Source organism: Callorhinchus milii, unplaced genomic scaffold, assembly GCF_018977255.1.
Source record: "Callorhinchus milii isolate IMCB2004 unplaced genomic scaffold, IMCB_Cmil_1.0 Scaffold20, whole genome shotgun sequence".
Lineage (NCBI taxonomy): Eukaryota > Metazoa > Chordata > Chondrichthyes > Chimaeriformes > Callorhinchidae > Callorhinchus > Callorhinchus milii.
In genome coordinates this window covers 11657867-11685583 of record NW_024704761.1, presented here as the reverse complement: position 1 = coordinate 11685583, position 27717 = coordinate 11657867, and the positions used below count along the sequence as shown (strand labels likewise).

At 42.3% G+C, this 27717-nt stretch overlaps 1 protein-coding gene across 2 annotated transcripts; it reads left to right on the top strand.

Annotated features, from left to right (window-relative positions):
- The first annotated feature begins 3486 nt into the window (after positions 1–3486).
- Positions 3487–27368, top strand: suz12b (SUZ12 polycomb repressive complex 2 subunit b). 2 transcript variants are annotated; one of them, XM_007888415.2, is made up of 16 exons: positions 3487–3791; positions 4736–4782; positions 5095–5159; positions 10792–10860; positions 11309–11358; positions 12348–12433; positions 13846–14077; positions 18650–18752; positions 20412–20517; positions 21055–21232; positions 21337–21425; positions 21851–21994; positions 23089–23246; positions 24034–24232; positions 24698–24777; positions 25072–27368. In XM_007888415.2, the coding sequence occupies exons 1-16, from the start codon at positions 3692–3694 to the stop codon at positions 25415–25417; spliced, it is 2052 nt and encodes a 683-aa protein (XP_007886606.1). In that variant the 5' UTR covers positions 3487–3691; the 3' UTR covers positions 25418–27368. The 2 variants fall into 2 exon arrangements, with proteins under 2 accessions (XP_007886606.1, XP_007886605.1); XM_007888414.2 differs by having other exon boundaries at positions 11306–11358.
- Positions 27369–27717: the final 349 nt, after the last annotated feature.

Below are 27717 nucleotides of genomic sequence, written 5' to 3'. Positions count from 1 at the left end.
GTTGATCCATAACCCTTCTGAGGTAATACTGGGTTGATCAAACTCATTTATTCACTTTCTGGTTGGTTCTTTATTTAACAGATTTCTTAACGATGGCCCTATGTCTTGAAATTATTGAATGAACCCAAAGTGCAGGCAAGTGAAATGACCTGCAGAATTAGGGAGGGTAAATTAGTGTAATTGAGATATAAAAAAGACAAGTCTATTCATAGAATAATAAATGAGAATGAGAGAGAAGACAGAGAAGGCCTTGAAACTAATGGAGTGTGTCCTGTAGTGTGGTGGTTAGATCACTCGTCTTGCAAGCGAGAGGGTTCAATCGAGAGGACCTGGGTTTGATTTCCTGGAAGAGGCAAAACCTTTGGCTACAACAACAAATTACACTTGTATAGCACCCTCTATAAAAGCTCAATAATTAGAGCACTTGCCTTGCAAGTGAGAGAACTGGGTTCAATCCATAGCAGAGCAAAACGTTAGGCAAGTTTCCTTACTCCACATGCTTCTGTTTACCTAGCAGTAAGTAGGAGCCCAGTTGTTAGTCGATTGGTAGATCGCTTTTCCAGAAGTAATAATTCCTTCNAAAAAATAATAATAGTAAATTGTTCACTTCAATCCATGACTGTTTGCTGCCACGTTTCACCCACAAAATATAGTCAATTCACTTTACAGTATATTCTGTGAAGTGCTTTGAGATGCCTCAACGGTGTGATAAGATGCTATATTAAATGCAAGGATTATTGTTATTAACTTTGAAAAACAGCCCAAAAGAATGATCAGAAAGCTAAATTTTGAGGCAGATTTTGAATCAACAATAACAATTTGCAGTTATATAGCACTCTTCACATGGAGTGGAATGGAGAGATAAGTGGCATCACAGACGCATCTCAGTGGACTCTCCTGGAGACAAGAAGCGAAGGAAAACACAGAGGAAATTGTTACATAGCATGAATAAATAATTATTGTGATTTGCTTTCAGACAGTCAAGGATCATAGCGTCCAGCAGATTTAAAGCCCTACACAATGGAATTCGGGATTATTTTGGCTCTCAAATGTTGGTTCTGGAATATTGTTTATATACTATATTTTCATTCAGTCTGAAGAAAAATGAAACTGAAATCCACTTATTAAAAAGTAAAAACATTGGCATTCAGCTTCAAAATGCAAGTCTTGAACAGTTTAATTGTATTCTGAATGAAGAAAATAAAACTGGACCAGGGAGTTACAGCTTGAAAGCAAGGCTTGCAGGGAAATGCAAGGAAATGGATTGTATGAGTAAAAACATGGCAGGCCTCAGGGAAGAATTGCTCCTGAAACGGGCACAACTGCTGGGTTACATCTGGCCTTGCCTGAATGTGGATTCGAAAAGAAAAAGAACTGGGAAGTTTGGGTGAAGTTCCCTCATCCTTGACTACTCCCCCGGAGAAGGTGCAGGTTGAGTTAGTTACCACTGGGGAAAAGCAAGGTTCACTCTCAGCATCTCCTCACCCATGGTCGCAGTTCAGATGTTGAGTTGTTGATCCTAAACCACCTCTTTGAAACCATTGTTGATTTACACATGTCAGCAGTAAAGCAGATAGTCGATCCTCTGATCACAAATCTGTTCACAATGATGAAGACATTTTTGAAACAAGATCAACCAAACTTGTTAGACTTTTGAGGAGCGGTAACATTGAAGAACATCTAAGGGTCCTTCACCCGAATGAGTTTGACTATATGTTTCATATTCAAGTGCTCGCCTGAATCATCTGGACTCTTTGTTGCCTCCAGAGTCACATGGTTTGGGATTAATCACCATTTGCCCACTGAATCCTGATGATAAAGAAGAGAAATCTTTTCTGAACAAATTTGTGAAGGACAAATATCTTCAGGCCAGTTGTATAAAAGATTGGTTCACAAGTATAACAATGAAGGGGATAGACAAAATGAAGAAATGTGTGGACACCCCACTGAAAGAAGCACTGTATAATTTGAAAATTGCCTCAAAAGATCTGAAAATTAATGTTTCTGAGGTGAGCCCAGGAATATGCCTTAACATACAGCACAAATCATTCCACCGCAGCGTTGACCTAATTCCTTCTCTGCAAGTTGACCGGAAATATGACATATACCTTATTCCTAAGACCTGTACATATCACATCAGTGTTCAGAGAGAAAAAAATAACAAAGATGTTCTCTGGCGCATATCATCCTCTCTCTTTGAGATGAAGTTAATCAAAACATTGACCAATCAATTTTTGTTCTCTTGTCACACACAGTGCTTGAAGATGATGAAAGTGTTGAAGGACTTAGACGCTCAAAAGAGTACATAATCAGTTTACTGCTATCCTCACATCATACCACCTGAAGACAATGATGCTTGAAATATTACTGAGACATAAAACACTCAATTAATCAGGTCTGTTGCACAATAAATGGAATGCCAGTTGTCTTGCAGAGAACCAAAGAATTATTAGATTTTGTTCTCCAAGCAACAGAGAGCAAAAACCTGAAACACATTTTTTTTTGCTTAGATACTAAAGACAATTATTTCGGACGGCAAGGATCTGCAAAGTATGGACCACAGTTCACTAGAACAAGTCAACACACAAATTCAGAACATTCAGAAGCAATGGCTTAATCTTATTTATGAGTTGGTGTCTCCTTTGTCATTGAGATACATGGATTGAAGGTTAAGACTGGTACTGCAGAACTCAATTGGGTGGATCCTATGCTGCTCTCAATGTAAACTCAAAAAGGATGGCTCCCTATTGTTAGCAGAACTGAGTGATAAACTTTAATGTTAACTGTGGAGAGTATCTCTTTCAAAATTCCCTTTCCCCATTTAATTCATTTTCCTTTTCTTTTTGAAGGCTTCAATTGTTAGGTCTCTGCCAACCGACTAAAATTAGCGTGTATCCAAAAATACGCAATCAATAAAAAAAATTAGAAGTGTTTCACTTTTGTTTGTCAGAGGCAGATATGCGCTGGGATCCGTCGTTCACCAACAGGTAATTGGCTGCCGCGTTTTGCTCACAAAATATACAGTCACCAGACTTGACAGTGTATTTCTGTGAAGCGCTCTGAGATGTGATAAGGCGCTATTTATCAAATGTAATTGTTATTACTATTATTATCGATGCCTTATTGCCAGGGTCGCTGGGTGACCTCGAACCCACCACAACCTGCTGAGCCTGAGGCCAGAGCGCTGAGGAAGGCGCCGCGCTGACGCTGACGCTCGGCTGGCGTCCTGCAGCCCTGAGCCTCTCTCTGTGCGTGCTGTGGCACCCATCGTGCACCGCGCGCAATTCCCGCGAAAACGGTTCAAGGAGCAGCGCGAGCGGCAAAAAGAGAAGCGAGCGGCTCCCGCGAGCGACACCTTAACTTGCTAGCGGAAACCCCCCCCCTGAGCGGCGGGGAGGCTGGCCAATCAGGGCACGGCATGGGCGAAGCGCCCTGGCCTCTCGACCAATGGAAGTTGTGGGGGGCTGCCGGGTTGGAGGCGGGATTTCCGGTGTCGGGGGGCGGCGGGAGCGCTGCTCACGTTAGGTTGCGGCGGCGGGTATTTTTGTGGGGATTTTTTCCGCCGCTGAGAGGAGAGGAGGTGCGGGAAACAGGCTTTAAAATCTCTCTCCGGTCCCTCCATTATCCTCTCTTCCCCCCCACCCCCCAACCCCCCCATTTTAATACAATAAAAAAAAGCCCGCGAGAGACCATGGCGCCTCAGAAGCACGGGGGCGGCAAGAACACGGTGAAGAAGCCGAAAATTGACCAAATCCAGGCCGACCACGAGCTTTTCCTTCAGGCCTTCGAGAGTAAGTTTAGGTTTTATTTTCTGGTGGTGGTGGGAGGGGGGGGTTTCCCCCACTTTTTTGACCGTCGCTTGCCCCTGTGGACACGGAGGGAGAGGGGGTGAGGGATTGGGGGGGACAATTCAGCCTGACCGTGCACCGGGACTCGGGTGAAAGCGGCGGCGGAGACCGAGGATTCACCCGCTGACTAGGCCGCACCAGCTGAAAATTTGCCCCCTCTCCTCCCGGACGGGAAGGAAACCGAGGGAAAAGGTTCCCGAACCATCTACAAATGGTGAGGATGGGACCCCGGCGGTGAGCCCCCCCGCCCCCCTTGTTGTAAGATTAATTTCCCTCCTCAGTCAACGGTTTTAAGATCAGTTTCTGGGGTTGGATAACGTTGGTTTCATTTGAAGCTGTTTAGATATTTTATTTGTGTTTAAATTAATATAAAACCAAGGAGGAAATTCAGCCAATGTGCTCGGATTCTCTCATATCCTTTGGATTAGTTTGCAGATGTTGCCGTTAAATCCAAATATCTATCTATCTATATATACACACAGATATATGTGTATGTATAAATATTTAAGTGGAAAATTAGTCTTTTAAAGACTTATTTTAAATGTTTAATTTTAAAAAACGCCCCTCCTCTTGACGTATTGGACATTTGCGGAGTGAAGAGTTTGTAAGTATCAATGAAACGTATTTAATTTGTGCCATTTTAACCCGACAATACGTTTCGTTACCCTCACTAGTTATAAAAATGCTGAAAGCCTTTTTGTAAATCGTTGAGATAAGGTTGAATTCGTTTGTTTGTGGCATTATTGGACTATCCCGCATCTAATCTTTATATATCCCTTAAAAATAGTAACATGTGTTGATCTGTAAAGTGGGAATGGGGAAAGAAAAGTTTACATTTCGTTCGTGGGTTGAGATCCGAGTTGTTTTTTTTCCTTTCGTTTTCACAGAACCCACTCAAATTTATAGATTTCTCCGAACCAGGAACCTCATAGCGGTAAGCTTCGTATAAATGTTTTCTGGGAAGTGGAAATTAAATATTTTAACTAAGTATTTTAATAAGACAACTTTTCTGAATTGTCGCAGTGCTTTGCGATTTTTTTAAAATGGACACTGCTTTAATCGCCGTCTGTGGATGTTTCGTTTTTGTCCGACAAATAAGTAAAATCTTAGATATGAATTAAACAGGATTGATGTTTTATTTTTGCTTTCTAAATCTCTTAAAATGCTTATTATGTAAATCGACTTTTCCTGAATATCAGGAAATGAGTTATGGCGCAATTTCTGACTGGTATGTTCTGTTTTCCAGCCCATCTTTTTGCACAGAACTCTCACTTATATGTCGCATCGATTATCAAGAACAAATGCCAAAAGGTAATTTTGCAAGTTCGGTTGCTGGTGCATGGGTCCACGGTGAAGCTGGTCATTTGAATAATTTGTTCTAGAATTCGTCATATTGTTGGTGTGTTTTAACTGGCGCCTTCAGTGTTTTTTCCTCTGGTTGATGCCATTAACGTTGTTGAGAATTGGCAGAATGGTCGCAAAATGTTATTAAAACGCTGTCGTTTTGCGGGTTCAAGAGGACACCACAGGTTTCTAGGGAATAATGCAAAAGCCTGGTCAGTTTCCACTGTAGGATGTATACAAGAGCTTTGTGATTTTGATGTGAACAGAATTGTGATTTTTGGAGGTGAACAAACAACAATAGTAGATGAGAGGTGTAGCTACCTGGCTTCATTGACATTTAATCTGATATTGTTTTAGCCCTTGGAGTAGTACTTGGTCATTCTTTTAATGTGTGTTCAGTTAACTTACTTAATGTACACATTACTCACATTGTCAGTATTTTAATTTAGGGCAAAATCATAAAATATGGGAAAGATGACAGCTAATTTTAGGTTTGGTCAAATTATTACAAAACAATATATTAATTTTAACCTAATCAGTAAAACTAAAGGTTAACCAGTATTGCTGCTCTTCATTTGAAGGATTGGTACCAAGGTCTGAACTGATCCTATCTGAAATTGCAGGGCACAGTATTGAAAGTAGACTGGAAAATGTGCTCTTTATAACAACAACAAAATTACATTTGTATAGCACCTTTCCTGTCGGGGGGGGGCATCCCAAGGCGCTGGACAGACAGAGTTTGAGACCTGAGCTGGGGGCTCGGGAAGGGTGGCGGGCAGGGGGGGGAAGCAGGGAGATCGAAAGCATGGTCGAAGAGATGGGTCTTGAAGGTGGCGAGGGAGAGGTGGAGGGACTGCGGAATGGAGTTCCAGAGAATTCCAGGTGGAGTTCTTTAGCTGAAAAATGGTGACTTTTCCAAGAATCCATCTAATGTGGCTTAAGATTTTTCATGCAGCATTTAAACTGTTTTATTAAAAAAAACTAGCAACAGCTTGTGAAAGTTTATTTTTTTTAAAAGTTCAATATTGTTGTTTTCCAAACCCTTTGATATATTCCAAGTTGTTAAGAATCCCTTTTTGACATGTATTAAGAGTATCCACAGGTTTTCTGATCAAGACATTAACTTATTTCGATCCACAACAGTACGTTCTATTCCTTAGTTCTGCCGCTTTCCATTGTAGCCTCTGAATTTACACTGCGATCCCAGGGAGATAAGAAAATGTTGTAACAGTACTTTGACAGGACAAGATGTATCTAGTACCATAATTATCACAGTAAAAGGATCCATTTGATCCACTCACAACCTCATCAAACAAATTATTTCGCTGTTCAATCTTGGGCAAAATTAAAGAAGCATTCCTTTTTCAGGTACCACTGCTCTCATAATAGTTTGGTAGCTTTTGCTTTTGAAAAATTATTTAAAATAGATTCATCACAATAAGCTGCAATAGCCTTTCATCCTGTTATTCATGTTGTATTTCTTGTGTACCGTCTGATTCTTCCGATTGGTTATAAAACCATTTACCTAAGATTTATTTACTTATTTTATCACACTTTTCATTTAACTTCTATTGTGACAAATACAAAGGTCGAAAGTCAGTTTAATAATAAGCTTCCACATTTATTTTAAAATGGATCTTCAACTCTGTAAAAATGAGATTTGAAGAGAAATATTCTGTTAGAATATTTGCTTCTGCTTTCTGCTCTGGACAGTGAAACAAGATTTACTAAAATTCGAGGAATGTTATTGGATTTCATGCAAATGTACATGATACAGACCACCTGTTGATGTAAATTATGCATTTCTATATTGTTAGTGTTTTAGTAGCAGACTGGACCCAAGGTGTCTACTGAGCTATACACACCAGGGAAAGTTCAATCGAGTTGGTGCAGATACTAGCCTCCTTAGGGTGGAAGAAGATTCATGCTCTGGTCTCTGGAAGGTTAGAATTGTAGAGAGGGAGGTCATTTGGCCCACCTTCTTGCTGCTTTAGTTTGGTTCCTGGTTTAAAATGACTGCTGCACATTTTGTTAGCCATTGGGAAAGGTAGTTACAGTAATGGTACTTCTCTCTTCATCTCCTTTCCCTCTTCCCATCTGAAAAGAATGCCATTTTTCAAATTTCTGTTTTGACAAATCACTATTGCTCTAATACTATCACCATAATAAGATTATATATTTGTTTGCTTGACTAGATAGAGTGTAAATCAGTTTCTCAAGCAAAGAACTCAAGTGTATTTCTATTTATTTTGTTAGGTTTCCATTTTCCATTCTGAAAACGAAGTGGCTTTAAATCTAAATGCAGATTTCTTGTTCTGTCTGATGCTCAAAGTCATGACCATTTTTAAATGGGTTCAGTGGCTAGTGAGTTTAGTGGTGCATTCATATTCTTAGTCTGCCTCTTCTAATTGGAGGTGAAATGCTGATGTAGAAGCTGCAGAAGTTAAGATATCCCTGAAGTTGAAAACCATCGGAGTTTTAAAGCAAGTATACTTTCTGCTGTGGAAAAAGTGTATCCATATCAGCTGTTCTAGTTTCTACAGTCCTGCTTTTTGGGGTTCCCAAAGTTGGGTGCTTTCTATAAAGCATTTGGTATGTTTTGTAAGTGTGGTGTACTTATTGTGTAGTTAGTTTCTTCAGTGTATCTGCAATTTTGTGTGTGTATGTGTAGAATTCTTCAGCGATCAAATTCAGATATGCAAAACTAGAAATATATATGAATGAGCACAGTGCATTGTAGTCCACTATATCTTAGATGAGTGAGATTATCTATCATTTAATTACTGTTGATTCTGCAGGTCAGCTACTTGTGGTTAGGAATTGGTATAATATTAGGTTGGTGTGAACTTTTTTCTTCCTGAAAAAAGATGTTTTGAAGCCTTGAAGCCTTACGTGTTTCAATTTTCTCTCACATTACTTTGATGATACTGAGGCTCTCTTCAGCACCTCTTCACTTCGGGTGCTGACCATATCAACCTCCCTCTATCTCTGCAACATTGCCTTTGCCTCTGCCACTACTTTACTCCCACGCCCACGTGCTCACATGGAAAACCTGGTCTATGCCTTTTGTATCCACAGACTCAACTTTTCCCATGCTCTACACACTGGCCTCTCCAGCCAAACCCTTCAAGTTCCAGGCTATCTAGATTTCTACACCTGCTCCCTTACCAATCAGTTGGATCCAACTAAATTTCTGTGAAATGTGTGCTCATGAAAGCTGTGTAAAGGCTCAATGCGTAAAAAAGGAAATCAGCAACTTCCATTGATGCATTGCTTTGAGGCTTCGGTGGGGATGTAACAAATGGAATCATAGCACAGTAGAATTCTTGAGCACCTTTTTAATTAGTGCTTAGGTTTGGGACTGATGTTGGATCAGGAATTTCTCTTCCTGTAATACGAATGACTGCTGCTTTCTAACCTGATGTAAGGATTTCTGGTAGGCTGTTGGAAGGGGCAGATAATTTAGTTCACTTGCCCCCAATAAATTCCCCTCCTAGCCTCCAAAAATGCACTATGTATGTACTCCACATTGGTTATTCAGTAATGTTCCATTTTAATGTGTGTAGTTTCACTCATAACAAAATAATTATTCTTTGAAGATTGAATCACATTATACACTGAATGGTCCTGTTTTTTTAAAAAAAGTTGCTTTTCCTCCAATGGGAGCAAATTAAAGGACTTGTGTGTTTGGGTCATGAATGAATTCTCTGATAGTATTCCATCATGTTTTGTCTTATGTAAAATTAACATTCTTGTTGGGGGTGGGGGGAGAATTATTACTGAAGTGTTAACGTACACAATTATTGCCTATGTATTCTCTATATTGCTGTGTAATGGAAGAGATTCTGAAAGGAATATTTTCAGAAGAGATTAATATTTGATCTGCAAGGATGAGATGGAACTGTTTTTATAAAGTTAAGTGCTAACACCACCTGGCTATGTAAGTGGGGTAATTAACTCAGGAATGCTTCAACTACAATTGTGTGTTGCATTTAAATTAAATTGAGTTTTCTCAGCTAAAGTAAATGTAGTCATTTAATATATGGGACAAATTGATGTCTAGCCACATGTACTGGAAGGTTGTTAAAAGGCTTGTGGCATATTGTAGAGAAGGTTGTTCGATTCGTCTGTGAAAATCTTAACGGATAGCATTTCTGCAAGCAATAAACAAACTTCCCAGTTGATCAAAATGCCTGTAAATTTAAATGACATTTAGTGAAGAGCTTATTAATTTTTACAGTATCGGTATGATTACAATTAGTGATGTAAAGCTTGTCTGGGTTCCCGTGGCGAGGCATTGATGCATTTGATGTGTTTTGGTGGTAGTGCCCCTCTTCATGTGTAAGCCTTGATAGTACAGGGTATTAAGAGATTTTGGCAGCAGCCATCTCCTGCGTTCTATATAATCTATGGGTACCCACCAAGTTAAATACATCTATAAAACTGTCCTTGGGAATTGATGGAGCATATTATTTTACACCATTTCTTGCATTGGTGTAGCGCAGGGTCTGTCCTGATGTAATAAATACATTTCTATAATAATCATTATATTTGATATAGCGCCTTATCACGTCACCAAGACACCTGAAAGCGCTTCACAAAACTTACTGCAAAATGAATTGACTACATTTTGTGAGCCAATTGCGCACAGCAGTGTCCCAAAAACAGTTGTGGATTGAGTGACCAATTTTTTTAAGGATTATTACCCCCTGAAAGCAATCTGTCAATCGACCAACAACCAGGTGCTTGCTTACTGCTGGGTAAACAGAGGTGTGTGGAGTAAGCAAACTTGCCTAAGGTTTCGCTCTGCTGAGGAATCGAACCCGGGTCCTCTCGCTTGCGAAGGTTGCTTACCTCTGAGTCCCTAAACCCCACATAATCTTAGCCTTAACATTTGAGATGGTGCGATGTTAAAAAAAAAATTCTATAATTTCCATGTGCAATGTTAAAATTTTGAGAGCTTGCAGGCTAAGGCAAGGTGGAATTTTGGGGGCTAAGGTTTCTGAAAAGATAACACAGATACACATTCTTATACATGTTAATGAATTCTTTATCAAATAGTTATCCGATTTTATTTAATCTGTCTTTTCATAGTTAGTTTCCCACTTGGAAGGAGGGGAATCAAGTGAAGAAACCATTTTCAGGTTTATTGGACAAGATTTAGTACAGGATATTACTATTGTATTTTGTTATTCTTTCCACAATTATTTAAAAGAAGAGACACAATGGTGGAGTAGTTGCAGCTTACATTTGACAGTGGTTTGGTATGAGGTTTGAGATCTGAGCAAAGAACAGATGAAATAGGAAAGTGAAATGTAAGTCACCAAGTATATATATTTACATTTTCGTGGATGCAATTGGCTATTAACTTGCATCTCTTTTCGTCCTAACTTGCTTGACACTGAATATTTTGTATCCTTGAATGTCACTCTCGTAAATATTTTTAAGAGATTGGGTTTAAACGTTGCAGATAAATTGTACATGTTTGACCTTAAGTTATGATCCTTTTTAGCTATTGAAGGCTGAGTTGGTGTTCAGATAGCATTCCACAGCTTCCACTGTTATAATAAAACACTTAATAGACAATCTTATGTTTCAGGAAAACCTTTAAAGTGAACGATATGTTGGCCAAAGTAGAGAAAATGAGGGGAGAGCAGGAATCTCCCAGGTAAGATAATTCCTTCAAATAACCCTGGAACATGAGCTGTTTTAGATATTGGGATCTAATTTCCAATGTTTTGTGCATTTTTAAATATATGTGCAATATAACCTTTTAATGTGCTAAAAAATGTGATCCTTGGCACTTCAATGTTTTTGAAATTCTATAATTCTGATTAAGTGGCAAGAAATATTGCAAATTAGATTCCAGTTTGCACTGCTTGGACTTTGGTGGTGGGGGTGTTGTCAGTTTTTCTTGGCATCTTCTGTTTTGTGTCTCCTCTGCTTGCTTGCCTGCTCACAGATACTGTTCCTGTACTTGTTTTAGTTGGGGGAATAGAACTGGGAAAGGGGTGACTTGGGCAAACTGTCAAAAGATGTGTTGCGTTGTCCAAGCTTAATGTTGGGTATAAATGTGCCTGAGCTGCTGATTAATTCTGTTTCCTTCCTTCCAGCAGCTTGACAGCTCATCTGCAACTTACATTTACCGGTTTCTTCCATAAAAATGGTAGGTAGATCTCCTAATCAGACCCAGCATAATAATGAGGTGTCAGTGATTGGTTCTGATTAATATGCTTAGTTATGATATAGTGCATGACGGATTCTCTGGTTATCTTTTGTGCTTTTGAGATCACTGGGAGAACGATCTAGGGTTGGGAAGAGCTGTTTTTCACAGTGGTTGGTGGAACCAGTCTAATCCATGTCAATAGCTTAAATTGTGCTGGATATGAACACAAAGACAATATCACTATAGAATGTACTATAATAATAATCCTTGCATTTGATGTAGTGCTTTTCATGTCTTCTAGGCGTCTCACAGTGCTTCACAGAATATACTGTAAAGTGAATTGACTGTATATTTGTGGGCGAAACACGACAGCCAATTGTGCACAGCAGTGTTTCACATACAGTCGTGGATTGAATGACTCATTTTTTTTCTTGAGGGATTATTATCAGGCATGTGGAGTAAAGAAACTTGCCCGAGGATTTGCCCTGCCGGAAATCAAACCCCGGTCTCTCGCTTGCGAGGCGAGTGCTCCAACCACTGAGCTACAGAACTTATTGTGAAAACGTACAAAATACAGTGAAGCCCGTTTGCGGCAGTAACCTTTCATTGTACCTTAGAACCTCACCTTGGGCACTTCAGTCAAGGGAGTAGTGGAAGGAGAAAGAGTTGACATTAGGCTGTGGAGAGTATAATTTGTACTATACTGTACACTGACTAGTGTTGGGTAATTAAATTCCCATTTGATTGCATGGAAGGGATTGTGGAACTTGCTGCTAGTTTGTTCAGCACAGTAGCAAACATCAAGCTGTTGGTTCAATTTAAGTCTGTTCTTAAATCTGAAGATTGTATAGTATTTGGTGGAAACTAGTGTTTGTTTTCTTAAAGGGATATTGCAATGTATTAATTAATTACAGTAAGGTTGTAAATAAATTAGTTTTAGCATTTGCAGTTTCTGTTTGCATCCCATTTGACTATATTCTTCCAACTAGAAAAGCCATCTCAAAACTCAGAGAACGAACAAAACTCTGTATCCCTGGAGGTGCTACTTGTTAAAGTCTGCCACAAAAAACGTAAGGTACAGTATGCACATTATTAAATCATCCTAAAGAGCAGCACGGTGCCGCAGTGTTTGTATATTGATGAAAGCAAAGGATTTTAATTGCCTACAAACTCAACTTATCCCAGAGGAGATACTTGCACATTTTATGTACTTGTGAGAATTTTTATAAAATACTTATGTGAAGTCTGTTGTCAGTGAAATGTGAGGAGTGTATTTTGTTGTAACAATGGTGATAAATTGGAGGAGGTTCTTTTGACAATTTGGTTCATGTTTCAGCAATTTGCAGCTTTGAGATTCTTATATACCCTGAAATTAGATGTTTCTTAGGAGCAAATGGATCAGATGGTGTACATTTTTCTAGCAGATTGTTACAGTGGCAGTCTTCTGAGATATTTTGTGTAGTGAAATCCAACTTTGTTTCACAGATTTTGCTAAGGAGTGTTCAGAGAGAAATGGTGATGCCCTGTTGGTGATGTGTAAGGACAGAGTAGATGTGATTATAGATTTTTTTTTGAGTAATCTGTTGCAGGGAGTCCCTGGCTCATGTATGTTAATCATTTGCTCATCCCTGTAGGGTTCCTGGAAATGGGTCACACTGAGGGCCTGAGTAACACAATTCACCCCACCTAATGACAACTTCTACTTATATAGCGCTCTCCACACAGGGTAGGGTCTCAGAGTGCTTAACAGTGGCGGAGCCTGACTCCGCGCTGGGGTGGGAGATGGCCGTAAACACGGTCGAAGAGGAAGGTCTTCAGGCGGGACTTGTATAAAGGGAGAGGGAACAAAATTGAGGGACAATGTTCCAGAGTTTTGGGGCGTTGTGGCTCAAAAAGCGCGATTTCCGAGGTGGGGTGAAGGGTGCGAGGGACGAGCAGGAGGCTGGTGTCAGTCGAGCAGAGGCCAAGATGTAGGAATAAAATTGTCATCACACCCACTTTTCCCTAGGAGCAGCTCTGAACATCTATTACATTATACTTGAGCTGTGTAGAGCTGCCAGATAGAGCAATAAATGGGACCCGATTCTTTGCTTGGTAACAATGCCAAATTCATTGGATCAAGTCACTGTAATGTGCTTATCAGGTGTAAGATGGGCAACAATAGAATTCAGCAAAGGTCCTGCCAAAAAGCAAACTTAATCTAAACTTCAAAGGCAATGAATTGCAGACTGTCAAATGGAATGTTTAAAGCTGAAGGGGCAAGAACGTAAATTAGCAAGCTCTCTGAATGTGCGTGTCTGTGTCTAAATGCTATTTCGGGGTGCAGGGATCTGGAATATTGTTAGAGGTTGAGGTGACTGGTGTTTGGTCCCTAAGTTGTGCTTTATTCCAGACCGAGCTACGACTTGTCTTTGTTTTACATTTTATTTATTAAGACTATAGTTCTTATTTTTAACTTGTTTACTAACTTGTTAATTTCTTCTCAAGGATGTTAGTTACCCGATCAAGCAAGTGCCTACAGGTAAAAAGCAGGTGCCTTTGAACCCAGACAACAGCCAATTCAAGCCAGGCAACTGTCCTTCCCTTGCCGTCCCTAGCAACGAGTTTGAGCCAAGCAACAGCCATATGGTAAAATCCTATTCGCTGCTATTCAGAGTGACTCGACCAGGAAGGAGGGAAGTGAACGGACTGACCAATGGGGAGATTAATGAAAATATCGGTAAGCATTATTTGTAGTTGTGTATCAGATCCCCAGAGATTTGTTATTTGTTCCAACGGAAATTAATGAAACGTTATTATAGAGAACCCTTGAGGTTTGGTATAGTAGTAAGATCAAGTTACAAATGCTTATTAAGCAAGTGTAGAATTGTACAGCACAAAAAGAGGCCGTTCGGCCCATCGAGTTTGTGCTGGTTCTTTGGGAAGAGCAATTAACGTCAATCCCACTCCCCGGCCCTTTCCCCATAACCCGCAAACCCGTCCTCCTCAAATACCCGTCCACCGCGTTTTTAAAAGTAGTTATTGAATCGGCCTCCACCGCCCTTTCAGGCGATGCGTTCCAGATTCGAACAACTCGTTGCGTGAAAAAATGTCTTCTCACCTCTCCCCTCGGCTTCTTTTAGAGACTATTTTGAATCTGTGACCTCGAGTCACCGACACACCCACCAGTGGGAACAGTTTTTCCCTTTCTAACCTATCAAATCCCCTCATGATTTTGAAAACCTCTATTAGGTCCTCGTAACCTTCTCTGCTCCAATGAGAATAATCCTAACCTCTCCAGCCTTTCCTCATCATCGAGGTCCCTCATTCCTGGTACCATCCTCGTAAATCTCCTCTGCGCTCTTTCCAATACCTTAACATCCTTCCTATAGTGCGGTGCCCAGAACTGGGCGAAGTATTCTAACTGAGGCCTAACCAGTGTTTTATATCGGTTAATCATCACCTCCTGACTCTTGTATTCTATGCCCCTATTTATAAAGCCCAGTATCCCATATGTCCTTTTTACAGCTGTATCTACCTGTCCTGCCACCTTCAAGGATTCATTTACCTGCCCCCCCAGGTCTCTCTGTTCCTTCACCCTCTTAAGATTGTATTACCGCCTATATTGTGTCCCCTCATTCTTTCTACCAAAACGCATTACTTTGCATTTCTCCACATTGAAACTCATCTGCTATGTGTCGCCCATTTTACCATTCTGTCTATGTCTTCCTGCAGTCGGCTCCTATCCTTCTCACTGTTTACCCCCTCCCTAACTTTGTGTCATCTGCAAACTTGGAAATGGTACTTGCTATACCCAAGTCCAGATCATTTATGTATATTAAGAAGAGCAGTGGTCCTAATACCGATCCCTGGGGGACACCACTGTACACTTCCCTCCAGTCAGAAGAGCAGCCGTTCACCACAACTCTCTGCTTTCTGTCCCCCAGTCAGTTCTGGATCCGCTGCCACTGTCCCTTTTATACCGTGGGCTTCTATCTTTCTTTCAAGTCTTTCATATGGCACTTTGTCAAATGCCTTTGAAAGTCCATATAAACTACATCAAATGCACTACCTTTATCCACCCTCTCCGTTACCTCATCGAAAAATTCTATTAGATTTGTTAGACAAGATTTGCCTTTAACAAATCGGTGCGGCTGTCCCTAATTAACCCATATTCTTCTAAGTGAAGATTTATTCTGTCCAGGATTATAGTCTCCAGGAGTTTCCCCACTACTGATGTTAGGCTGACTGGCCTGGAGTTCCCAGGTTTGTCCTTCTGTCCCTTTTTGTACCGGGAGCCACATTGGCCACTCTCCAGTCCTCTGGCACCACTCCTGTGTCCAACAAAGATTGAAAAATTGTGGCCAAAGCCTCCGCTATTTGTACCCGTGCCTCCCATAGTAACCTTGGCTGCATCCCGTCCGGACCGGGCGACTTATCTACCTTCAGCCCAGTCAACCTTTTCAGTACTTCCTCTCTGTTTATACTTATCCTATCCATTTCCTCTATCCTCTCCTCCGATACTACGGCATTTGGTGCATTATTTGTGAAGACAGATGCAAAGTACTCATTCAGCACATCAGCCATGCCCTCTGCCTCCACAGTAAGATTTCCCCCTTGGTCCTTAATTGGCCCCACCCTACCTTTGACTAGCCTTTTTTTCTTGATGTTTGTAAAATGTTTTCGAATTCTCTTTAATGTTTCCCGCTAACCTTTTTTCGTATAATCTTTTTGCCGCTCTTATTTCCTTTTTCAAACCTCTTCTGCACTTCCTATACTCTACTTGTTTGTCTTCTGTATCTTGGGTTTCACATTTGTCATATGCCTTCTTTTTCTGCTTCATTCAAGACACAATTACCTTCATCCTCCAGGGAGGTTTGGATGCCCTACTTTTCCCTTTTGTGGGAATGTATTTGTTCTGTCCCCGAGCTATCTCATCCTTGAAGACTTCCCACTGCTCTTTAGTTATTTTACCTGCCAATCTTTCTTTCCAGTCCACCTTGGTTAGGTCCCTTTTTAACTCACTGAAATTAGCCCTCTTCCAGTTGAATATCTTCACCTTAGATGGTTCCTTGTCTCTAATGATGTTATGATCACTATTGCCCAGAGGCTCTCCCACTGAAATCTGCTCCACTTGCCCTACTTCATTCCCCAGAACTAGATCTGGCACTACTTCCTTCCTTGTTGAACTGGAAATGTATGATCAAGAAAAATGTTCTATATACATTTTAGGAATCTTTCCCCCTCCTTGCCCTTTGCGCTGTTGCTTTGCCAGTCTATGTTGGGATAATTAAAGTCCCTCATTATCATGACTCTATTGGCCTTGCATCTGTCTGAGATCCGCTAATCTATTTCCTTCCCACTATTTGGTGGTCTATAGTATACCCCTGCCAGCGTAACAGCTCCTTTTTTTGTTCCTGAACTCTAACCAGATAGATTCTGTTTTGGGGCCCTCCAGCACCTCGACCCTTTCCACGGCTATAACCGTATCCTTGATTAACGATGCCACACACCCTCCTTTTTTTCCTTCCCTATCCCTCCTGAATACATTATAGCCAGGAATATTCAGCTCCCATTCCTGTACTTGTTCGAGCCAAGTCTCTGTTACTGCTACTACATCGTATCCCCCTATGGCCACTTGAACCTGCAGCTCACCAATGTTTGCTAAAATCCGTGCATTTAGGCACGTGCACTCCAAGACCGACTTGACCTGTTCTGCACTCCACCCCACCCCCCCTGTTTTTTTTCTCCATTTTCTAGCTCTCTTTTTTGCATTCCCTTCCCCAACAGTATTAGTTAGCCTGTCTGCAAGCACATTCGCCCCAACCCTGTTTATGTGCAACCCATCCATATGGTACAGGTCCCACCTGCCCCAGAACTGGTCCCAATGATCCAGAAACCTGAAGCCCTCTTTTCTAGACCATTTCTCCAGCCAAGCATTCATATGCTTGATCCTGCCATTCTGGTACGTATTTGCCCGAGGCACAGGGAGTAATCCAGAGATCGCCACCTTGGCTGTTCAATTCTTTAGTATGTTCCCCAGCGTTTGTTATTGACCCCGTAGAGTCTCAGCCCTTTTTTTAATCAATATCATGGATCCCCACCTGGGCTCCCACTTCTGGATGTTCTCCTTCCCCCTGAAGAATTTAATCACCCTTTCTGCGATGTCTAAGACTGTTGCACCAGGGAGGCAACATACCATCCTTGACTCCAGTCTTCTGTTACAGAAACGTCGGTCTATATCTCTCACTGTTGTATCCCCTATGACAACAGCATTGCTCCTGTTACCTATGTCCCCCTGTTCCACCAATCGGTTTATACTGTCCTCCCTGGAGATATCAACACTCTCAATGTTCAGTACAGAGTACTGGTTTGAGAGTGCTACGCTATTGGGGGCATTCTGCCCTGCCCGTCCCCTCTTCTTATCATGCCGGACAGTCACCCAGTCATTTTCCGTCTGAACCCTCGGTGTGTGGGGTGGGGTGACAACCTCTTGAGGTGTCTAGTCCATCAAATACCCACATCCGTTGATCAAGTTTGAGCCCAAGGCTCCATCACTCCTCTCTCAGGGGTCCCATTATCTGCTGGACTGATGAAACCATCCTGTCCCTGAGCATTAACCGGATGCAAGCATCTCCCGAGCCTCAGGGGAGTGATGGTTTCCTCCATCATACTGTCCAGGAACCTCTCACTGTCCCTGATGGAGCGCAGGGTCTGCACCTCGGCTCCCAGCTCAGCTCCTCAGCTGGAGCTTCCTGAGTTGCAGACACTTGCTACATATGAAGTCGCCCGGACTCAGGGCCCTCCATTACTCCCACATGTCACAGACCTCACATTTCACTTACCACATCATCTTCTCAGAGTGTTTTCTATATATTTTTTTTATTTTATTTGCCGTCAAATTTGCCATCTGTATCTTCCAGTGAAACTCAATTTTAATCTATTCCTAAATCCTAAATTAAGAATAGATTACAATTGGGTTTTAGCAAATTGTGTGCTTTGATTTTAAAATTGATCACACATCATTCAAGAGATTGTTCAGTAGTAGAAAAATTAGGATCTTCTGTGTATTAGTGAAAATTGAGTTAGTTTAAGTTTGCTGCCAATTTTGTGGTTTCTAATGACCAATCTTTGTCCTCACTGGGTGTAGTTTTTTTTACACACTTTTGGTGTTGGCAATGGTTGAATCATTCAGTTGCCTGACTAGATTGTCCTGGGAGCATGAAGACAAAACCACAAATATCCTGATCTCAACAATGCTGAGAATTGCTTAAATTAACTCGTGCTGATTACGGTACTGACTTTCTTTTAGAAGTCACGGAAGAAGTTCCTAGTAGGCGAAAGCGGAATTCGTCGCACAAGGATGATGGGGAGAAGACGTTTGTAGCCCAGATGACAGTCTTTGATAAGAATCGGTAAGAATTGTGACCTAGTTTGTGGGCTTGGTGCACAAATTAAATGCCTTTTCCTCAAGTCATCAACAACAACAAAATTACATTTATAGAGCGCCCTTCATGTCGGGAGGATGTCCCAAAGCGCTGAACAGTCAGGTATCGAGCATCGGGGAGGGGTGGTGTAAGGATGAGGGAAGGCAGAAAGGTGGGAGGGAGACCAAAGGCAGGGTCGAAGAGAAGGGTCTTGAGACCGGCCTTGAAGGAGGCAAGGGAGGAAGCGAGGCGAAGGGTGGGATGCAGTTCCAGAGTGTGGGGCAGAGAGGCTGAAAGCCCGGCCACCGATGGTCGGGCGGGAGACATGGAGCAGCCGGAGCCCGATGAACGAAGGGAGTGGGCAGGTTGGTAGGGAGTCAGCAGGTCAGAGAGGTAGGAGGGGGCAAGGCCATGGATGGCTTTAAAGGTGAGGATGAGGATCTTGAACTTGATTTTCTGGGGGGATGGGGAGCCAGTGGAATTGGATGGGAGTGATGGGGTCACGGAACCTGGTACGTGAGAGTACACGAGCTGCAGAGTTTTGGATGATCTGCAGCTTGTGAAGGGAAGAGGAGGGAGTTCCCATAATCAAGCCTTGAGGTGACGAATGCATGGGTGAGGGTTGAGGCAGTGGCGGAGTCTGGCAATATTGTGGAGGTGGTGGTAGGCAGGCCGGTCATGGTGCGGATGTGGGGGAGAAAGGACAGTTCAGGGTCAAACAAGATAACTTCTTGAACCATTGTTGAACTTTGCTCTGCACATTGTAGCCCTTTAGTAATATATCTAGTCGCTGGGACCTATTAAACTGACCCTTTACTCCTTAGGACCACTGCTGTCCTGACAGACTGCCTGTCGGACATCAAGTCCTGGATGAGGGCAAATTTCCTACACTTGAATGTGAACAAGACTGTGGCCCTCCTGATTGGCTCTCGCCAGCGCCTCCACACCTCAGGCTCTGGCAGGGTCAACCTCCATTGTTGCAACTCACCAGCCAGTCTTGTTCGACCCTCAACTATCTTCTCCCCCACATTCAAGCCATGACCCGCTCTGCCTTCCCTCACCTCCGTAACATCGCTCGACTTTGCCACTATCTCACCCCTCAGGCCACTGAAGCTCTTGTTCATGCCTTCATCATCTCCAGGCTCGACTATGCAAACGCTTGTCGGCCTTCCCAACTCCTCCCTCCACAGGCTGCAGATAATCCAGAACTCAGTAGCCCGTGTCCTCTCCCGCACCAAACTCCGTGACCCCACCCCCCCCACTCTCGCCCGACTCCATTGGCTTCCTATCCTTCAGAGGATCCAGTTCACGATCCTGGTCCTCACATACGAAGCCCTACTTCTGTGACCTCCTAACCCCCTTCTAACCCGCCCGTTCCCTCTGCTCAGCCGGCTCTGGCCTGCTCCACATCCCCCTACCCACCCGCCCCACCATTGGCGCCTTCAGCCATTCTGTCCCCAACCTCTGGAATTAAATCCCGCAGTCACTCTGCCTCACCACCCCCCCAGCTCGGGTCTGAAATCCTGTGCTCTGTCCTGACGTGAAAGGCACTATACAAATGTAATCTTGTTGCTGTTATGCTCAACACTGGTGTATTATATGGGGGGGTGGCAGCAATGTTCCGAATCTGTGATGTGTTGCTCGCAGACGTTTGCAGCTGCTGGACGGGGAGTATGAAGTAGCCATGCAGGAAATGGACGAATGCCCTGTCAGCAAGAAAAGAGCTACATGGGAAACCATTCTTGATGGGAAGGTACTTGTTTTACTAAAGTCCCGTGTGTGGGGCTGGGCAGTGTCAATGGGTGGTTTGACTGTGCAGATCTCACAACTGAACGTGATCTCTTGGGGGACAAATCCAGTGTCTGCTTGAGCTCAGCTAACTATACCGGCTGGGGATCAAGCCTTTGGATAGCCTGTTTGCTGCCTGAGCTCTTGCTGGAGGAGCACCCAATATGTTTACAATGTCTGATTTGGAAACTGCTTTTAATGACCAGGAGTATATCCTGTGAAGCGTTTTGAAACGTCTCGAAGATGTGATAAGATGCTGTATCAAATGCAAGGATTATTATTATATTTATTGAGGTTGGGCACACTTTACCTCATTGTCACTTTATCCCTAAATATTGCACTGAAACCTCTGAGCGGCAATCTTTGTCAGTCTCTGCAATGGATTTGTGTTTTCTGTTCTGATCTAGATGTCTCTGTAGAGATTATAAACCGCGTCTCTTGTTAATGATTACCAAGTGCCATCTAATGCATTTCCTAACCTTAGTACTTGATGTCTTTGCAGAGGTTACCTCCTTTTGAAACATTTTCTCAGGGTCCCACTCTCCAGTTCACCCTCCGATGGACGGGAGATGCCGCGGATAGGTCTACTGCTCCAGTAGCTAAACCTCTGGCAACTCGCAATACTGACACCACCGCCGCCGAGACCAAACTCAACTCTGTGAAACCAGCACAGACCCTCGGTAAGAGGCGCTGACTCAATGCACAAGCTTCTTATTGGTGGCAAGCGGGCAGTTATCTATATTAAGCATGACATCAGAAACAAACCTTTTGTTCTTGCACGCAGCTGTTAAAGATCCATTGGGGACTGAACTTCAAACTAAGAGGGAGCAAGTTCCAATGGAGCCACGGCAGAAGTTGAGGATATTTTATCAGGTACAGGAGTCATGCACCAGAGTTGTATCTTTTGACATTTGCATGGGTCGGTGTCCGTTTGAATGAGAGTGTGAGCCCACAAGTCCAGCAGCTTGCGTAGTGTGTTAGGCCACGGATGTGTTGGAATAGCTTCAATTTGTTCGGCTAGTCGTAGCCTCCCCTCCCCTACATATTATATAATATATATATTAAAAAAAGCCTTGTGGAGGTCATTTTGAATAATGAATCACTCTGCCTCTACTCTGCCCACCTTAAGATCTATCTTTATTGACTGCGTGTTTAGCCACCACTTTGGTTTAAAAAGGTGATGTTTTGGGGGCTGTTCTGAATTACAAATGATTGTGTGAAACTGATGCAGCAACAGTTAGTTATCTGAACATTGTGTGGCTACGGCTACTTTAACTCTGCAGCATTTAACTTTACAGTTCCTTTACAACAACAACACACGCCAGCAAACTGAAGCCAGAGATGACTTGCATTGTCCATGGTGCACACTGAACTGTCGGAAGTTGTACAGCTTGCTGAAACACCTCAAGCTTTGCCATAGCAGATTTATCTTCAATTATGTGGTGAGTGTGTGTATTGTGGAGTCCTGTAGCTTAGAGGTTAGAGCACTCGCCTTGCAAACGAGAAGACCTGAGTTTGATTCCTGGACGGGGTGAAACGTTAGGCAAGTTTCCCTACTCCAATGCCTCTGTTTACCTAGTAGGAACCAGGTTGTTAATCGATTGGGATCACTTTTCTCGGGGTAATAATCCGTTCAATAAAAAGAGAATTTAAAAAAGGAACAATAATGTGGTCCCTCAATCCATGACTGTTTGTGGGACGCTGCTGTGCGCAGCTGCGTTTTGCCCACAAAATATTCAGTCAATTCATTTTACGGTATATTCTGTGAAGCGCTTTGAAGCGTCTCAAAGAAGTGAAAAAGCGTTATATCAAATGCAACAACAACAAGATTACATTTATAAAGCGCCTTTCACGTCAGGAGGACGTCCCAAGGCGCTGCACAGTTGGGTCATGACCCGAGCAGGGGGGAAATGGTCAGGGTGAGGGGAGGGAGCGAGGAGGGGGAAGAGAGTCGAGAGGGGAGCTGAAGGCACGGTCAAAGAGAAGTGCAAGGATTATTATTGTGTGCAATTTTTATTAAATGGGCCTAAAGGGCAGGTGCGTAGGTGTAATAATTTGTGAGACTTACGAATTTGCTAGGTGAAAGAAGAATAAGGCCCATCCATTTTGCCTTCCATCATTCTGGCAGTCGCTAGACATGTCGTGTCCCAAACTATGTCATATCACGAGATATTATTTTCAAACAGAAATATAAGAACGTAACCTCGGGCGTCCTGAACTTTTCTGAAGCCTTACTTCCTGAAAACATCCTCCCTGATTCTTGAGAGAGAGTGAGTGATTTGGGAGTAAATGTATGGAACAGGCTAGGTGGCCTGAATGGCCTCCTGTTCCTATTTAGTAAACTTGTGACCTATTTCACAGCTAACCAGTAATATGGAGACGGCTGTGTTGTGTGAGGTGCAAGTTGCTCCAGGACGTTATCCATAAAACCTGGTTCAGCAGCCAGCAGTTCCCAACCTGTAACACCGGTGCCACCATTATACCATCGGAACTGTAACCAGGGTAAAGAATGATCATAAGTCATCTTTCTCTGCAGCCTCATCCTAAAGGTGCTCGGATAGACGTATCAATCAACGAGTGTTACGATGGCTCCTATGCAGGGAATCCTCAGGATATTCACTCCCAGCCTGGGTTTGCCTTTAGCCGTAATGGTCCCGTGAAAAGAACACCAGTGACTCATATCTTGGTCTGCAGGTAATTTCCCATTGCGTATTGATGCCTTTGTAGGTCGGGTGGGAATGTGGGTGCTGCAATAAGACTTATCTCACAATTGAACCGTGTTTTTCCAGTTACATTGAGCTGCTCGCCTGGGAGCTGTGTGCGTTGTGGACTGTCATACCCTTGAAATAGGGGAAGCAAAACGTGTGTTAGTGATGTGGAGAAATCCATAGTGTGACCATCACACAGCACTTTAGTTGAAGGAGGTCGAGTTGTGTAAAGTGACTTGGAGCGAAAGCTTGGACTTCCAGAGTTTGACTGAGGTCCCTCTTTGATCCCACCGCCAAGTCCATACTCTGTTCCTGGAGAAGGCTAAACAGGCCAGTAATGTCTTTGAAGCCCTTTGTTGCTGTTATTCTTGAGCTGATCACTGAGTTGTGATGGGGGCAACTCCTGTCTGCAGGAGAAGCTTATTGCCACTGCTTTGTACCTTTGCTTGATGGTCCCGTTTAGACAGAAACACTCCATATGGGCGATAGATAATTCAGCAAAACACAATATCCTGATATACTCTTGTCTGGCACCAGGATGCTATGCCTAAGGTTATTAAAAACCTGTATTTGTGGATTGCATTAAATGCAAAATGAACAAAAGGTATTTGGATTCTTTTATATGTTGAAAGGACCACCTTTTGCCTTTCGCATGAAGTGAAGTTATCTGTGAGGACTTGTGTGTGGGTGTGTGGATAATAAGGATGTGAGTTCAGAAAAGAATTGTATGTTTTTGGTTGCCAAACTCAAATAGTTTCAATTTTTGTCATAAGGCCGAAACGTATTAAACCAAGTCTGTCTGAATTCTTGGAGTCTGAAGACGGGGAAGTGGAACAGCAGAGAACCTACATCAGTGGCCACAATCGCCTCTACTTCCACAGCGATACGTGCCTCCCCCTCAGGCCGCAGGAAATGGACGTGGACAGTGAAGATGAAAAAGACCCCGAGTGGCTCCGAGAGAAAACTATTACAGTTAGTATCTCATTACTTCTCCCCACCCCACTGCATTGAAGAATATTGTTAATAATAATTGTCTGCTAATCTTTCAAGACTTGAGCTCTTGGTCCAGGCTGACACAAGTGCAGTAGTTAAGGAATACTGCATTGTTGAAGGTATTGTCCTTTGGATGAGATATTAAACCGAGGTCCTAAATCTCTTCAGGTGGGAGCTAATGATTCCATGACATGCAAAAAGGGAGTTTGTCTACATGTCACGGTCAACAATTCTGCCCATTAATTGACCAGTCATGTAACAGCTGTACATTTATCCCTATAAATATACTGATAGCAATTTCCCATGAAGCACTTTGAGACAATATGATGTTACAAGTCCCTAAAACGAATGCAAAGATTATTTGTGTTGGGGTAGGGACGTGGAGCACTTCAAGCTGTGACTGATGTCCTGATGTTGTTTTAATTGAGCACTTTTGGCTTGCAGCAAATTGATGAGTTCACTGATGTCAATGAAGGAGAGAAGGAAGTGATGAAACTGTGGAACCTGCATGTTATGAAACATGGGTAAGTGTTGTGCGCTCTGTTGTACTGCATAACCCATGCTGTTTTAAGCAATGTGGTTTGTCGTGTGAAGGTGACAAATTCACCTCCGTCTGTTGCCTGCGCCTTCGGTCAACTCCCTCGCTGCCCCCATTTTCAATCTCGCTCGGGTTTCCTCTCTGTCTGGATGTCCAGGTTCAGACATTCTACCTTGTTTCACATTTTACAAGATTTGAGAGAATCTGCTCTGCTGCATGTGGCTGTAACCCTGTGCTCGCTCTGCGTGTGTCTTTAATGGATTCTCATTGCTCTCTGAAGGTTCATTGCTGACAATCGGATGCATCAGTCCTGCCTGCTCTTTGTGGAGACCTGTGGACCGAAAATAGTTGAAAGAAGCCTGTGTCGGAACTTTCTGCTTCACCTGGTCAGCATGCACGACTTCAACTTGATTAATTTATGCACCATAGATAAAGTAATGGCCAAGCTGGGAGAACTCCAACAGAAGCTGCAAAAAGACGACTCTGCTGCCAAGTTGCAAGAGGAGAGCACGGAGGACAGCAGGCCGGATAGTGAAGACATTGGAGCTAGTATGAAAGACACAAATTCAAGCACTGACAGTCTTTCCTCAGGAGTCACCAAACAGAGTAAAAGGCACAAACTCTGAAGTCTCCCCACCTTTCCCTGCCACAGACCTACCAGCCCCCCCCCCCACCACCTCCACTCCCCATGGACAGTCACTGAGGAGGGATGGGGGAGATGCAAGTGTACTCTATAAAAGCGTCACAGCTGAAATATACAGAAGTTCCAAATGGGCTAACCAGTCACTGAGTGAAACAATGTACAGCAGTGTTATATTCAGATCCTCGCTCCTTGTAAATGTGGGTGTCCTTAATTGTACTTAATTTAGCTGATGGCAGTACAATTTGAAAACAAAGTTGCTTTCACCACAGTAGACTGAGCACGCACAGTTCAGCTAACTGCAGATGTTTTTTGTGCTAATCATTCTTTTTTAGAAGATTTTATTTTGGCTACAAAACCAAATCTTTTCACACACCTGAATTGATCCTGTTTTAAAATATTGGTAATTGTACAGTCTCAAATCTTATCCGAAGCTTATTTTCTCCCCTTTTTTGATTGATAAAAATTCTCTGGAAAAAAAAAATCGGGTTTCACTTTACATCCTCCATTTAAAATAGCATGTACTTTCGTTAAAGTATGTATAAAACCATGTGTAACAAATTTTGTGTAAAAAAAACAAGTGCAATTTAAATAGTGGATGAAGTTTGCGTGTATATCTCAGTTTAAAAAAAAATCTCCTTGAGACACAGGAGTTGCACTTCTCTTCGTTGCTGTTTTGAAGAACCTTGTACTTTTAGTGTCTTATTCTATTTGAGTAAATGTCATCTCCCTTCCTGCTTTTCTCTCGCCCTTCCCTCCCCCCAAAACCACCTTAGTCTGAGTTGATCTTACTATCAGGTCTGGTTTTTGTGGATTTGTTTTGCTATTTTTGCTCAGTATCCAAGCAAAATGTGAACATATGAATAATGTGTTTCAAGGGTGACAGAGATGTTTTTTTTCTTCAGAGTGTGAGTTTTCTATATGTGTGCGCCTCACACAGAATGCATGGGTCTGTCTTCCATTGGTGCTGGAAGTGTAACAGATCTGGGGAGGGGAGAAGGAAGAGAGAAAGCTTGAGCTGTTACAAAGTTTGAGCAAAGGTGCTGCCACTTGGGTGGGTGAGGGGGGGAAGTAAAATGCACAGCAAAGCTGGGGGAGCCGATAAACGTATTAATCTTATGCAATATTCTGTGACTTTCCTGTCCTGTTACCAACACACAGGGTATTTATTTGAGTAGACACTAAAAGTGAAGGCTGTTGAAAGGTATGTATTTTGTGCAGTATTTCACTGCATCAGAACATCATTTGTGCAGGTAGAACACATTTCAGACTAAATGTTTACAGTTTTTCCAATGGAAAGAGGTTTTTCACTCCTGCCGCAGTAACAGCGATGCAGGATATTAACTCAGCACTGGGTCCAAGAGACTTATCACCTCGGTTTTTAAAAACTTCAGTGAAATATTTTATTTAAATGGGACTGGGAAGCTGTCCCTTTAACCAATTTTATTTGAGATGTGATTTTAAAATTTTCATTCCACCTGTTATAAACTAGTCAAGCCTAGACTTTTGCCAGCTATCTTATTTCTGTGAATCGTTTTGACATGTTGCTTTTTTTTTTGTTTTGAAGGACGTTAGAATAGATACGTTCCTGTCTGTGGCTTTAATTTGCAAAAGCAGTGCACATGTAAATTTTATTTTAGGTTGGGCTGGGGGAGCTGTAGTGTTTTTCCTGCTGCTAAAGTTTCTTCTAAAGCGAGATAATTATGCTCTACTGCAACAAATGGCTGGCGTGGTTTGCACAAGTTTGACAGCCGAAGATTTTGAATAAACGCTGGAAATTTTCAATTTGGTGACATTTTTCACTGACTTTTTACGTTTCACAAAAAGAAAAGGAAAAAAACACTTTTCTATCGTTTTTTTGTAACAACCAGTCATAAAAATTTGTTAATGGTCCTTTTTTTCTATTTAAAATAAAGTTGTCATTTTCCTACTTTAAATTGAATGCCTTCAATACCAATATGTGAATTTTTTGAAACAATCTTAAGACTAAGGAGTGATTTATTGGATCTTTGTTTGAACAGGTTTGACATTAATAGCTGTGCTTAAGCCCAGGAGAAGCTGCTGCTGCACATCATGTTCACTGCAACTAAATCATCAACCATTTGCCACTTCTCAGCATCTTTTGTAAACTGGTTAAATACATGAACAAAACTTTAACCTGGGCGCTCTGTTCAACTGGTGGACCCATAGATATTTTACAGCGCAGAGGGCCATTTGGGGGGGTGGGCAGTCTTGTAAAAATGCCATTCCCAGTGTGTAGGTATTGTGTGTTGCAGTTGGAAAGGA